We start from the raw sequence: 15,736 nt of genomic DNA, 5'->3' as shown, positions 1-15,736 counted from the left end.
TAAAACAAAAACCATGTAATCTCAAATGTTAAAAAAAAAAAAAAGAAGCTCTTTAGAAGGAGTGTATAAGATGAGTTCTGGAAAGAAGCCCAAACCAGCAGGTGTTAAAGCGGAGACAGGGAGAGCAGTGGACAGTCTCACCGCCTGCTTCCCCAAAAGTGAGAGCCAGCGGTCTGCAAGCATACCCCGCACAGAAGCCGCTTCTGCTTTCAGACAAGGAAGGGGTGTGTCCAGATCTCAAGAGAAAGTTCTCTCGGGCTGTGACACAGACTAGAATTATTGGGCCACTGAACACTGTCTAGGCAAGATTTTCATCACGTCCTAGGGGCAATTCTTATATTCCTTAGATCTTAAACTACTCATTTTTTTCATTGCTGTTCGTGTGCTACTTCGTTCTGTTTTATCTTTAAGCTGGAAAAGACACGGCCTGGGTAGATATTCTTATGAGAGCTCCAAAGTAGAGGGGAAATAAGTGTATATTTTTACTTAAAAAAAAATTGCTGGTTGTGGGACTTGAACTCGGGACCTGGGCGCTGTCCCTGAGCTCTTCAGCTCAAGGCTAGTGCTCTACCACGTTGGGCCACAGCTCCACTTCTAGTTTTCTGGTGGTTAAATGGAGATACCAGTCACACGGGCTGTCCTTCTGGGGCGCCCTTTGAACTGTGGTCCTCAGATGTCAGCTTCCTGAGTAGCTAGGCGTACAGGTGTGAGCCACCAGCACCTGGCTGATCTTTTCACTTTTTTACTGAGCACTCACCTAAAGCACTGAAACTCATTCTGAAGCCCACAAAGTACTTGGCTTTATGCTAAGCCTTAAGTATACGATCAATTTTAAAACGAAGAACAGCATGAGCACTTACCACTATAGAAGAATGTCGGATATCTAATACATAGGTATATTCTTGAGGATGTAAATTTAGTTTAAAAAATTTTCTCATATCTTCTCCATCAATCCCGAGATTTTGAAGGCCATTCATTATTTTTCCTTCTAATTTCAGCATATGCAAAATACTTTATGTCCAAAAAAAAGAAATGAATTTTATTTTGATTTTCCAAATTAAAAAAATCTTTTCAAGATTGACAGATTTCTCAAAGCACTAGACTATCTTCCACTGACATCTTTACTAGCAAGAAAACATTAAAATGTTTATCAAATTAAGACAATTAGTACTAAATAGTTATTAAAATAACATTGGTAATTTATATGATTTTGGGGGATGAAGAACAGTAAGATCTTGTTATTATTTAAAAGAGAACACAAAGTATTATCCCCTGCCACCAGTACTGGGACTTAAGCTTGGAGCCTCCCCCTCTCTGTTGGCTTTCTTGTTCCCATTCAGCACTCTTATCACTTGGGCCATGTCTCATCTCCCGTCTGGCATTTCCCCAGGTTAAGTAGAGACAGGGTTTGGCAAACTTTTCCTGGCTGAGCTGGCGCTGAACCTCAGTGATCCAAATCTCAGCTTCCTTAGCAGCTAGGATAACAGGCATGAGCCATTGGTGCCCAGCATTTTTTTTTTAAAGCAGACTCACATTATTTATTTGAACAATACTCAGAAGTTTCAAATCCAGCTCATTTGTTAGGATGGATCTCCCTTACTTTTTGACCAGGCTGGCCTGAAAGCAATTTTCCCAATCTAAGCCTCCTGAATAGTAGAAATTTCAGGTATACATCAATGCCCATGCCCTGCTCTGCCAAGCTCTGTTTTCTAAGAGCTTCAAGGTGACCTGTGTGTATGACTTCATCTTGTGTGTCTGTAACCTAGACAATTCTCACCACAAAACAAACTTCTCACCAGGAAAAAAGTAATAGTCTATGAGGAGATGGGCACTAAAAAGAGAACCAACTTAAACATCACAAGGCACAGATGGAAAAGCAAGATATATATATATAGTCTGGGCTATACCACTGGTGGGTGACTTCTTGAAATCTCTAAACTCTACATTTTATTTGTAAAGTAAGAATTTTGGATTTCGCTGCCAATGTATTTTTCACTTTTTGTTCCATATTTTATTAGCATTGGTGTTCATTTGTTCTGTCTTTAAAGCAATTGCATTTTGAGAAAATCTAAATTCAGGACAATGTCTACCTTTATATACACCACAGTATTATATATCAGTAACTTACGACTTACCTAAAAGGATCATGAACATCCATATCAATACGAAGGCCGTTTATATATAGACGAGCATCACCTGGCTGAATCCCAAATCTCTCTCGGAGGTACTTGAAATAGATGAAAATAGCAGTTAAACAAGTGACCCAACAGTCCAGGGCTACCTCAGAGGCTAGAAAGTGAACACCTCAGGCTTTTCGGACTACAAGGTCTCTGCCGCCATGAGTTAAGTTTGCCTTTCTAAGAAAGAAGCAGTCTTGCGGGTTGGGGATATAGCCTAGCGGCAAGAGTGCCTGCCTCGGATACACGAGGCCCTAGGTTCGATTCCCCAGCACCACATATACAGAAAATGGCCAGAAGCGGCGCTGTGGCTCTAGTGGCAGAGTGCTAGCCTTGAGCGGGAAGAAGGCCAGGGACAGTGCTCAGGCCCTGAGTCCAAGGCCCAGGACTGGCCAAAAAAAAAAAAAAAAAAGAAAGAAGCAGTCTTATGCAATACGTAAACAAATAGGCATGGTTATGTTCCAATATACTTTTACTTATAAAAGTATAGAGAGTAGACCTGATAGTATAGATATGTTTGTCCATAAATTAAGTGATGGAAATTTTATGACAGTTTAGACAGAATTCAACATGTGAATGTTTTGACACTGCAATATATGACATGGAAATTCTAAGACTACAATGAATGCTTGTCAGCTGCCTTTTATATAATACATGCTCACTGCATGCAGTCTGACAACTGTCACATGCCTCTCTTTTAAGGCAATGACATTCCAAGTAAAACTTTAGAGTGCATATGAATATTTGAAGTTCATTCTAAATTCACAAAAGTCTTCAAGAAGCACTGTTTGAGTTTTCATGTAAATATTTCCTGAGTTGTTGCTGTGTACCAGAAACCATGTTAGGTACCAGAGCAACAACAAAAGATATTGTCAGTATAGCAAAGTTATCAAAGGCTTGGTATGAGTCAACAGACTGGTTTAAATCCTGGGCTTTAGCTACTATCCACAAAATTTGAGGGAATTTGGTAAGTTTTTTAATTCTCAGTTTCCTCACCTGTAAAATGGGAATAATTATATCTGTATCACACACACACACACACACACACACACTATATCTCTGTATGTCTATATATCTATCCTTTGGTTTGGGCATCACTCCTATTGCCTGTCCATCTTTAAACCACTGAATTCCTAAGTCTGTGTTGCTTCTTAGCTTTGAAAGCTTTGGTAACTGGCCACATATCAAAATCTTGGCAAAAGGAACAGAAACCAAAATTGACCAAAGTGTTTCAAGGGCTTTAACGAGGCTCTTGCCATTTCCCTTGCTCTTTTAGCTACCTTATAACCCCAAAGAAGGTTATCTGTGAGGTGTTTCATGACGCTCTGTGACACTGTGAAATTCTTAAACCATAATGCTCACAGACATTTACTTTGAGACTTTTTTTAATGTGAGAAACATAAACTCCTATTCCTAAAGGCCATGAGAATTCAATACAATATACTTAAGGTCTAACCTATGAAATGGAGCCAGGACATTGCTAGCGTAGTATTGAAACGGCTAGGGTCATCAGTGACCTAACGATAATGTCATGTGTTAGCTTCTTATAAAAAGTACTCATTAAAGCTGCCGTACTTCTTATAGGATTCTAGTATTGCCAAGAGGTCTTACATTGATTCATTGCTCAAAGGCATTTAAGCAAAACCAGTTATGAAAAACAGAATGATTAACTTGATTGGGCAGAAGGCATATAGTTTAGGGAGAAATAAATAGGAACCACATTAGGGAAGATGGACTAAATCATAGAATATGCTACATATAGTAGATAATACAAAAATGTAATATCCTTGCCGGGCACCTGTGGCTCATGCCTATAATCCTATCGACTCAGGAGGCTGAGATCTGAGGCTTGTGGCTAAAAGTCAGTTCAGGCAGGAAAGTCTGTGAGACTCTTATCTCCCCTAAACTACCTTAAGCAAAAGGAGCTCAGGGACCAAGTTCAAGCCCTAGTATAGGCACTAAAAGCAAATAAATAAACAAACAAACAAAAAAACCCAAACCAAAAAGCATAAAGTAGCACTGGCATTCCCCTTTTTATAAAAATTAAAGATCTGAAGTGTGAAATGGCAAGTTAGTGTGATTTTTTTTTTAAAAGAGAAATTCAAACAAACCTTTTGGTTTTTCAGTATTTCATTCCTCATATGTTGATTTACAGCAATTCTGGTTAGAGATCTGAGAAAATAAATACTGATATTATTCATTTTTCTTTAAACGTTAAGAAGTAATCTGGAATCCTAGGTATTATAATGCTTTAGGAAGATTTGCTTTCCAAATGTTTCAGGAATGAAAAGTACACATTTCAATACAGCCTTTTATTAGACATAGTATTGGACTCAGGTAAAATGGAGACTCAATTTCATATTCCTTCATTTGGAATATGAAATTCATTTAGTACTATTTTTTCAAAAATATTTGACTAAAATCACCAGTAGCATTATATATATGAATGAAAACTTCCAAAATATTTTTATTGTATGTCAGGAATTTAATTTATCTTGAGATCTTACTAGAGCATATAATTCTAAAATACATGCAATACAGTCATACTTTGGTATGCATGGAGTTTGGTTTGGTGAATCCCACCATACCAAAATCCACAGGTGAGTGCTCATTTCTCTAAGAAGAGCATAATGTTTGCATATAATTCACATATATCTTTCTCTACACTCTAAATCATCTTTAGATTACATAGAACACCTAATGTAGTGCTGTTAGTAGTTAATACTATATTACTTAAGGGTTAATAACAAGAATAAGTCTGTATATGTCCAGCAGAAATACAAGCTTTTTTTAATGAATATTTTCCATCTGCCCTCTTTGAATTTGCAGATGTGTTATTTGCTGATAAAAAGACATGACTATTGTGAATTTTTATTATTCACTCTGGAAGAGTGTATAATTCCCTTTTATAATTTAAAGACAGAATTTAAAAATGTTTCTTTTGGGCTATTTATTCAACTTGAAAATTCCTTAGAATGCGTAATTATAGGACTGTAAGTTTTACACACAGAAGAAAATTGTTTAAAAATTGTTTGTTGATGCATGGTTTTGTTTTAAGGAAACCTCAGGCAGAAAAGGGTATTTTTACCACCCACAACAAGGTTTGGCAGCATAAAAATAATAGGCAAAAATTTCACTTAACTATTAGTACATATTCCACTTTACAAACATTGACTGATTTGTCTACTGAGTGGCTTCAGAGAGATGTTCAAGCCTATAATTGAGCCATTAAGCAATGTTAATATATTTTGGAAAATCTGCATATTAATGAAAACCACAGATCTTGGTAGAGCTTAGCACTAGAATTTTTAAGTAGTTTTACTTGTTTCATGTAATGGTTAAATAACTGTCTTATTAGAAATAGAATTATTTTACTATATTTTACCTAATCACAAAAGCTGTTAATTAAAAGCAGTGTGGCTAAACATGTATTTACATATACACATACATATTTCATGTAATTAGTATAGTGATTTCTAAAATTCCTGACTTTAATCTAAAATTAGCTAAAGGAATGGGGAGGCAAATATGATCATAGTACACTATATACATACATGACAATGTCACAATGAAATTATTTTATATAGTTAATATACACTGAAAAAATCACTTAAAATATCCTATAAATGTTTATTATTAACCTGTAATTAAAGTTACAAATTTCTCTAATTTCAGGAGACCACTGTATACTTTACTTGTTCTTAGCATTTCATACTCTGTTGTTCCTAACCAGAACACAAATCTATCAAAGTCATGTTATTTTGTAAGTCTGCATAAAATCTGAAATGTACATATTGGATATGTTTAGCTATGTAAATGTATTACCTAGTAAAATGAAAAATACGTTTAATGTAACACCAGAATTTTGTGGAAGCAGTTTAATTAGACATCTTCACAAAAAAACCATTTCATAAAAAGTCAGTACATTAATGTTTGAAATCTGCAAGGCAAGAACATTATGTACCATTACTTTGGGTACAGATCTTCTATTTACAAAAGAAAAACACACACATATATGTACATATACACATAATATTTACATATGGCATATAAATGAAATACTTTCATATATACTATTTATTGCTTAAATTTATTGCTTAAATTTTTCTTGTGAGTTTGATTAAATCTAGTCTTCCACTAACCTCATTTAATGGTTCTATTCTGTAGTGTGTATCATCAGTATACATGTACAAGCCAGTATTTTCCTTTAATAATAAAGTCATCATATATGAATGCTGAAAAATCCTAATAGAATTGACATATTCATGCTATGAAATCAGCTCTCCTCAAAAAATTCTTAATGGAAAGAATTCTGGCTACAATCAAACCAATGCATTTTGATATACCCACCTGGCTTTTGTGGGAAAATTTTGTGAAATGTCTTTCATTAATTTTATGGCATCATACACCGGAGTGGACATTATTTGCGAAGCTGCTTGAAAACTAAGATCTGGAAGGAAAAGGAAAAAACGTCCTCAAGGACTCCAGTGTTATACCTTTATAAATATTTCCATGGCTATTAACTATCCTACTTACCACATGTGAACACTAATAAAGTTGTAAATGGAAAGTTATTTATTACGTTTATTAAGGTAAAGACTACATGTTTACAATGGGATCATTGTCATTTAATACCAAGTATATGGTAGCACTTCAAAAGAGACATATGAAAATTAACTCTAACATAAAGGTATTTTTCCACATTCAGTAGGTGTGGAGAACATCATTCTGCCCAGGCCAGAAAAGGACGTGAAGCCACTTGGTACCTGAGGGAATATAAGGGGACAGGCATGTATGTGTCTTGGCTTCCCCCAGCCCGTCAGCCTTTGATCATTTTGTGTGGCCTACAAATATATAATATACAAATACAAATATAATACTGAAACAGCATAGCTTACACCTGTAGCCTAGGCTGCTTATCAGGTTGAGATCAGGAGGATAGAAGTACAAGACCTCAGAGGAGGAGGAAGTAACTACCTCCAGGTGTGACAGTTACCTAGGTAACAGGTCCTGGCACAGACTTAAGCAGGTGGGGGGCATCTGCCAGGAGCCCTCCCAGGGGGTGGACCTTACACAAACATTTATGCTTGTATTTTGTTTTTGACATACGGTCTTATTAAGTTTGTCCAGACTGGCCTCAAACTCACAATAATCCTGCATTTTTCCTCCAAGCAGCGGAATGACAGGCACGCACCATCACATCTAGCTAATAGGACTTGAATGAGTGTTACAGTCTCTGAAATGTGATTTCATATTTGAGACTGATACATCAATATATACTACACATATGTGGGTTCTGGGTTTTGAACTCAGGGCCTAGGTGCGCTCCTTGAGCTTTTATTGCTCAAGGCTAGTGCTCTAGCACTTGACCCAAAGCTCCACTTCCTGCTTTTTAATGGTTAATTGAAGATCTTGTCTCCCAGACTTTCCTGCTGTGGCTGGCTTTGAGCCATCATCCTCAGATTTCAGCCTTTGGAGGAGCTAAGATTACAGGTGTGAGTCATCAGAACCAGTCAACGTATACTTTTTTTTTTTTGGCCAGTCCTGGGGCTTGGACTCAGGGCCTGAGCACTGTCCCTGGCTTCTTTTTGCTCAAGGCTAGCACTCTGCCACTTGAGCCACAGCGCCACTTCTGGTCATTTTCTGTATATGTGGTGCTGGGGAATTGAACCCAGGGCCTCATGTATACGAGGCAAGCACTCTTGCCACTAGGCCATATCCCCAGCCCCAACGTATACTTTTAAGATGGGATTGTCAAGTAACTACACTCATAACTTTAAGTCTTATAAACATAAAACTATGACTTGCTTGATAATATTTTAATTAAATATGTATTCCCACAAAAGTCACAATTTATATTATATAATTTGTTTTTTTCTGATCATTAGTAATTGTAAGATAAATCATTATCATGCTTTTAAAGTTTATTTAATAAAATGGAGATCAATTAAAGTAGCTCAAAATACTATACCTTGTAGTTCCCAGACTTTCAAGGGGATCATTTCCTTATTACTTTCAATCAGGTATTTTTGGAATATTGTCAGATTATCTCTAAGATCCGAATATAGTTCTCTGCATCAGAATATTAAGTTATGTTAATTATTTTTTAAAATACATTTTATTTCTTTCCATGTTTTGCTTGTATTATTTTTATTAATGAACTTTTGTTTTTGCCAGTCCTGGGGCTTGGACTCAGGGCCTGAGCACTGTCCCTGGCTTCTTTTTGCTCAAGGCTAGCACTCTGCCACTTGAGCCACAGCGCCACTTCTGGCCGTTTTCTATATATGTGGTGCTGAAGAATCGAACCCAGGGCTTCATGTACATGAGGCAAGCACTCTTGCCACTAGGCTACATTGCCAGCCCCCAGGTTATGTTAATTAGCATCCACTATAAATCATTACATAACCAATATACCTTTGAAATTAACTTCTACATATATAGATACAAAGGAATCATTTGGAATTAAGATAATAAATTGTGATATAGCTATATTAATAGAATTAAAAATATGAGGGAGATATGGATTAAAATATACTGTTATCTGCTAGGTAATATCTTTTAGGGTAAATCTGTTTACTGGATGTATTAATTTTTTAAGAGCATGACTAGAGCGTTTGTTCAGAATAGTTTAGGAACATAACTCATCTACCTGCATAAGTGAGCACCGTCTACTAAAATGTTAATCTTTGATTGACACAGCTATTTACTTACCAGGAAACAGACCTGAGTGCCCTTTCTAAGTATTTGTAATATCAAGAACTAAAAGCATGAACAACAACATTCCTCTAATTTTCCTGTATAAAACCGTTATCAATTTCCTTTCTTGAAAATAAAGGAAGGCACATATAAAATTCTGCCACTCCCACTCACGAGTACTTAGAAAGGACTCACCATTGCGCTCCTTGTCTGCGGTCCAAATAACAAAAAAAGAGGAGCATAATTTTATTTGTTGAAAGCTTACTTATATAGGCATATACAATTAAGATGTTAAAAAGTTTTTAATATGGAAATCTGTGGCAAAGAAATTTAGGAATAATTTTCTCTTCTAATGAGGCATACATTTCTTTAAGTTCTAGGTCCATATTATTCATCATTTTTGTAATTCATTACATCTCTGAAGTTCTGGATACTATGTTTTAGTTTTCTGCTAGAGATAACATTCCTTATAAATCATATTTTTCTAAGCATAGTAAGTCAAAATTTTCATATAAATGGTTAAGTTTTTATCTCATATTTTATAAAATTCAAAAGTATTGGAACTATCTTTAAAAATAAAAAAATTTAAATGTATTTTTCATGAATCACTAAATTTACTATAAAACAATAAAAATATCAATTTCAAAATAGTAAATATTGCCTACCATTATTATAATACTAACTTTACAAATGATCTTTTAAAAAGTTGTCTTTCCTTTCTTTTTAAAAATATATATATTTTGTTATTGTAAAGGTGATATACAGAGGAGTTACAGTTACATAAGTCAGGTACATTTCTTCAAAAACATTTAACTTGGGCAAGACTTTCTTTTTGGCATTAAGAAACTATTGTAATTCTGGTTAATCAGGAGTCTGAGATCTGAAACTGAGGCTCAAAGGCAGTCTAGGCAGACAAACGTGAGTGACTCTTATCTCCAATTAGCCAGCAAAAAGGTGTCTCAAGTGTCACTGCATCACGGTGAACCAAAGGCCAAGGAGAATAAAAGGTACGACGTCACGCCCAGTACCAGGAAAAACAAACAAACAAAATAAACATAATCATTATCTCTGTTGTCCAATCACTAGTGATTTTTTTTTTTTTTTTTTTTTGGCCAGTCCTGGGCCTTGGACTCAGGGCCTGAGCCCTGTCCCTGGCTTCTTCCCGCTCAAGGCTATCACTCTGCCACATGAGCCACAGCGCCCCTTCTGGCTGTTTTCCATATATGTGGTTCTGGGGAATCGAACCCAGAGCTTCATGTGTAGGAGGCAAGCACTCTTGCCACTAGGCCATATTCCCAGCCCCCACTGGTGATTTTTCGTTACTACGAATTAAAAGTAATCAATTACTTTAAATTTGTGTGCGTTTTTTTTCGCGTATTCTACTGACATAAACGGTTTCATTTATAATAAAAATATGTATAACATGGCATATCTGTATCTACACGAGAACATGCTACTACTATGTACAACACACATAATACCAACTTAAATCACTTAAGAACAAGAGTATAATAATAGCAATTACAGTTCAATTCAGACTTACTTTAATCTCCCAAAGATAAATCCTTGAACTTCATTTGCTTCAGTCTCATCTTCTGCAGTAGTATTAGGCACAGCTACATTTTGGAAATAAAAACAAAGTAAAAACATTTTTAGACTGGAAAAAGAATATCTAATAAAAATTTGAATTCATTATTAAACAAAATCCTATTTTGCATTGTTTTTCTTTCATGGACATGCTGAATATATGTCTGTACAAGACTTGTCTCCCCACACCCCCTTTTTTTTGGTCAGTTGCGGGGTTTGAACTAAGAACCTACGCACTTCTCTGAGCTTTTGTGTTCAAGGACAGCACTCTACCACTTTGAGCCCCAGCTCCACTTACAGGTTTTAGGTGGTTAATTGGAGATAAGAGTCTCACAGACTTTGCTGCTGGGGTGGACTTCAAGCCACGATCCTCAGCTCAGCCTCCTGAGTAGCTACGATTACAGGTGTGACCACAGCGCCCAGCTCTCTTCCCTTTCTAAGGGAGCTTAGATTAACAAATATTTACCAACCTTAATAAAAATAAATTATTATAGTTTTTTTTTTCAATACTCATTTCTCTCTTACAGACAGACCAAAGAGTCTGCAACAGTGCTGGGCTTAGCTCTGTGTGTGTGTGTGTGTGTGTGTGTGTGTGTGTGTGTGTGTGTGTGTGTGTGTGTGTGTGTGTGTGTATCTATGAGGCTTGAACTCAGAGCCTGGGTGCTGGGCTTAGCTGTGTGTGTGTGTGTGTGTGTGTGTGTGTGTGTGTGTGTGTGTGGCTATGAGCTTGAACTCAGATCCTGGGTGCTCTTCCTGAGCTGTTTTGCTCAAAGCTCTACAACGTTGAGCCACAGCACCACTGCTGGTTTTCTAGTGGTTAACTGTAGATAAGAATCTCATAGACTTTCCTGCCCAGGCTGGCTTTGAACCATGATCCTCAGATCTCAGCCTCCTGAGTAGCTAGGATTACAGATGTGAGCCACCAGTGCCCAGCTGGGCTGGGTTTTTAAATGTGGTGAGGGATCTATACCCTTTTTTTTTTTTTTTTTATAAATAGGAGTTCTTGCATAGTCTCGAAAAATAAGGATCTAATATTTTATCACTACTTTCCTTATCTTTCCAAGCACTTATACAGTATGGTGGGTGGGCTACGTGAAGGGTGCATTAGCGTTCAGTAAGCATGCATGCTCTTTTGTCTTCTCCTGAAGACTACAAGTAAAAACCCTGGACCTTTGACCTGGTCTTCCTTTCCCTCCTGTTCATTCACTTGAGAAATATTCACTGATTGACTACTCTGATGTCTGATGGGATGGACACCAGGAAAAGAGACACCATGCCACGTGAAAAAGTGGAGACAAACAGACTAATAAAGTGCAAACCCCTTTTCTAACAGAAGGGAGAAAAATATATGAGAGAAATATAGGATATGAAAAGGGGAAACTCATCTCTAATAGAACAGGAATACAGGCAAACACCCCAGAGGTACTGACTGATACATGTCTATTTAGTTCAAGCACACCTCTACTTAGAACAAGCATAGCAGCTATTGGCCGCCAGATCACAAATGTGAGAAATCTACTTCATCTAACCAATAAAATTCTTTAAAAAATGGCCATGGCTATCCTGCTTCAAAAATATTCTAACTTTATTATAAATAAAACATTAGGCAAAGCTTCATAAATTCATACGTTATCACTGACCTTCAGGGTGATGGAAATATTGATCCCCTTAAGGAACTCAGGATGACTTGGAGAACACGGGATAGCTCAGTTCCTGGCCCAGTCATCTACTGATGTAACATCTTCATCTATTGCCTCAGTGTAAAAAACAACTCGTGTGTGTGTGTGTGTGTGTGCGTGCACGCATGTGCACACATCTATGCTATCATTCATCACCTGCCTTGTGTCAAAAATGACTGTGCACTTTTTTTATACTTCTAAAGAATAGAGTACCATTACAAAGATTCTTTCAGCTTCAAATTGAGTTTTAAGGTATGCAGGAACGCTTCCATCTAATCTCCAGCTTCAAATGAACACATGAATAATCACATTTATCAAATACACTTTAGAACAAAATATGTTATGGTTCCAATTTTTCATTCTACTTAAGTAGAGACAAAAAAACTCCAACTTACTTTTAACTTGGATATCATCTAATGCTTTGTATTCTGTACTCTTAATCGCTAGTTCCACACCATAGCCAGATAAATACATTTTCCGAGAGCTTGGTTTCTGTTAAACACATTTATTTTATAAATAGAAGAAACTCTTAGTCAAGTATATTGTTTTAAATTCAATACAATATTGAATTTCTTTCTCTTCCTTTCTTTTTCCCTTTGTGTGATGATCTCAGGGTCTTGCACATGCGAAGCAAGCACTATATACCACTGAGCTACATTCCCCAGCCTAATACAGATTTTTTCTACTGTGAATTATTTGGTCAACACTTATGCTGTCTACATAGTCTATCAAGGAATCAGGATTTTATTGATGGCCCTGATTTAACACCTAAAAACTTTGCCAGGGTCTAGAGCTTTAATTTTTGTACAATGAAAAAAAATTTAATCTTTTCCTCTTATACTATGACAACTTTCCCATATCTATTATGAGTTAGCAGAAGACCTACTCAGTCATTTCAATAAAACTGTACTCCTTTAGGGAGTTTCCACAAGACTTGGTTTATCAGTAAATTATATTCATTCGCTAAGTTTATAGATGTATGAATGCTGAAAAGCTGCAAACAATGAAAAGCAAGGGTAGAAAGAAAAAAATTGACTTAAATCTTTCTTCATATTTCTCAATGATTAAAATATATCAAATGCCACAAATTAATATCTGTTCTTACAATGTGTAGTTACTAAATAAAACTGAATTACCTGAAGTATGTATGATTAGAATTTTAGTATCTAATATCCCTTTTTCTATCAAGTGCAAATACAAAATGTGCCTCAAGATTATTTTATCAAACAAGAAAAGTTACCAAATTTTATTCAAAAGGAAACAACTTGAGCGATATAAACCATGTTTAAAAATTGTCTAAAATTCTTACCAGCTTTGAGACTGAAATTCTTATCAGTAGTGCTACAACTATTATCACTTGACATATTATTTCAGGGGTTAGGAAACCAGTTTAATCTAGTACCCAGCAAATTCTTGGAAGTTGCTGTGTCTTTGCTTAACACAGGTTTATATAAAGACAGGTTGCAACCCTAAGTACACAGGGCAAGGCAGAGAGGGCTACAGATTGGGGATTAATGATTATGCTTCTTATGGTCTTCTTTCCTCACTAAACTCTCACTGCTCAGGTCTTAAAAAAAAGTATATGACCAGAGTGACCATTCATATTCTATTTCCAAATAAGAAAATGCAGGAATTAAGTTCAGATTTGCAGACAGTATTTAACACTGCTACTCACACGAAAACTGAATTTGCTATTATCTCAGGCATATGTTACAATGAAACATAGTATGTAGAAACCACATTATTTATAATTATAGTTGAAAAGTTGAGTTTCAATTTAAAATACATTGTGAATATTCATTCAAAAGACAATCGGCCAGTGGCTTAGCAAGTTGAAGCTCTCAAGCTACATGTCTTGTCATAGTTGATAGAAAAAATGCAATACCACACAACCAATTTCTAGTATCAGCTTTGGAAAGAAACTAGCTCCTCAATAATAAAAGGAAATATTTATTAAATTTATATTTACTTTCCAAATTTGAGATGTATTCAGGTAAAATTTGAGTTATAGTTTAATAAGTCAATCTGTAAACCAAAATATTCAGATCAAAACTGTTAAGAAAAATCTTCCTTTTCCCTACTTCTTGTTCCTCCAAAAGGCATCTGTTCACAAGGTAGCATAAATAGGTCTACTAGAAAAAATGTTAACTAGATTTATATGATAGCCATAGGGGCTATACAAGATGTTTTTCATTAAATAAAAGGCTATATTTAATGCTATCAGTAGTTTGATAGTTGGAACAATATGATTTCAAAGAAGTGTATTAATGGTTACACATTCTCTAAAGAAGAACTTAAGAAAGATTCTTGAAAGATTGCCATACTCTCTAGGAGTCATTTAGAATTATCTAGGGGAAATAAAAATAAAATAAACATGTAACTTTTTATGTCCTATTCTCATTCCTATTTTACTTTCTGACAATGGTTGTTGATGGGAACATATCTATCCTGGTAAACCCGGACTAGCCACCGAGTTACTGGTGGAAGAGAATCAGCCTATATAAAAAGTTTTCTGTGCATACTCTAACCCCTGATACTCTTTTTTTCCTAGTATATTTTTATTGAAACACTTCCATTATCATACAGTATGATGCATTTTATACTTCCCTGAAACTAAAATAGAAATTCTTTGAGAACAAAGAATGCTTCTACGTCCTCACTGCCTGGTGAACATTACCTGCAGAGTCATAGACTCTACAAAATTAGTGACTTAAATATGTAAATATGAATAGATAAAACACACAATATACCCATACTTTCTCCATGCAAATATCTACATTCTACTTTGTTGAACCACTCACAAATATTTACTAATGTTTCCTCAGTTTTAGGAAATTGCACGACTGTAACCAAAATTGTCCAGGAAGTGATTAAAATTGAGAACTGTGAGGACTATATGCGTTAAATACTTAATATGGTGGACTAATCCCTTGATGGACCTGGTGACCCATCGCTCCCTCCCTGTCTCACTTGTAGTCCTCAGTGTTATGGCAGAATGTGCTGGGGATGCAGATGGTGGGGTAAGGAAGGACTGGCTGGAGCAGCCCAGGCTCTGTTCATTCTCTCCTAGAATAGGACTCCCACGGCACAGTAGCCCAGCCCGTCCAGCTGCCTGCTGGTATTAAGCCCAGAGTACATCTCCCTTTCAGAGTCTCCCAGCTGCAGTGCACCTAGCTGCCAGACAGGTGTGGGAGGATAACGTGAATCTTGAGTCCTAACAGTGCTTTGGGGATGCATTAATTATTGAGCACCGAGGGAATGGCTTCAATTGTCCTCGGCTCTCTATGTGTGAGTAATGAAGGTGCTTCACTCCAGTTGCCACGTCTCGTCTGGCTTGTGCAGACGGGGTGATACAGCACAGTATTGGTGAGATGTTTACAGTCCTCGTCTAGACTGCTGACAGTGTGAAGTGAGCCTGCTTCACAAATGATCAAACTATCGAGAGGCACTGTTCATCTCCCCACACTAGTAAAGCACTGACTGAATTGTAGGCATTTGTGGAAAATCATTATAATAATGACCACAAACGAATAACTCCTTCATGTGTCCATATTCCTTTGTGATGTGACATTGCCATTTGTCACACACACAAAAAAA

The 15,736-nt window shown here is 36.3% G+C and overlaps 1 protein-coding gene across 1 annotated transcript in view; it reads right to left on the bottom strand.

The window, feature by feature from the left end:
* The window catches only part of Uggt2 (UDP-glucose glycoprotein glucosyltransferase 2), an 83,144-nt gene that overhangs the window by 52,737 nt on the left and 14,671 nt on the right, over positions 1-15,736 (bottom strand). Inside the window, exons 6-12 of the mRNA XM_048341172.1 lie at positions 12,535-12,631; positions 10,417-10,489; positions 8,149-8,249; positions 6,528-6,627; positions 4,289-4,349; positions 2,136-2,227; positions 861-1,011 (exon numbers count right to left, since the gene is read on the bottom strand). Coding sequence (XP_048197129.1) covers positions 861-1,011; positions 2,136-2,227; positions 4,289-4,349; positions 6,528-6,627; positions 8,149-8,249; positions 10,417-10,489; positions 12,535-12,631 — 675 coding nt within the window. The remainder of the gene's footprint in view (positions 1-860; positions 1,012-2,135; positions 2,228-4,288; positions 4,350-6,527; positions 6,628-8,148; positions 8,250-10,416; positions 10,490-12,534; positions 12,632-15,736) is intronic.

Source organism: Perognathus longimembris, chromosome 3 (assembly GCF_023159225.1).
Source record: "Perognathus longimembris pacificus isolate PPM17 chromosome 3, ASM2315922v1, whole genome shotgun sequence".
NCBI lineage: Eukaryota > Metazoa > Chordata > Mammalia > Rodentia > Heteromyidae > Perognathus > Perognathus longimembris.
The sequence above is the reverse complement of the archived record's forward strand: the minus strand, read 5'-3'. Positions and strand labels throughout refer to the sequence as shown.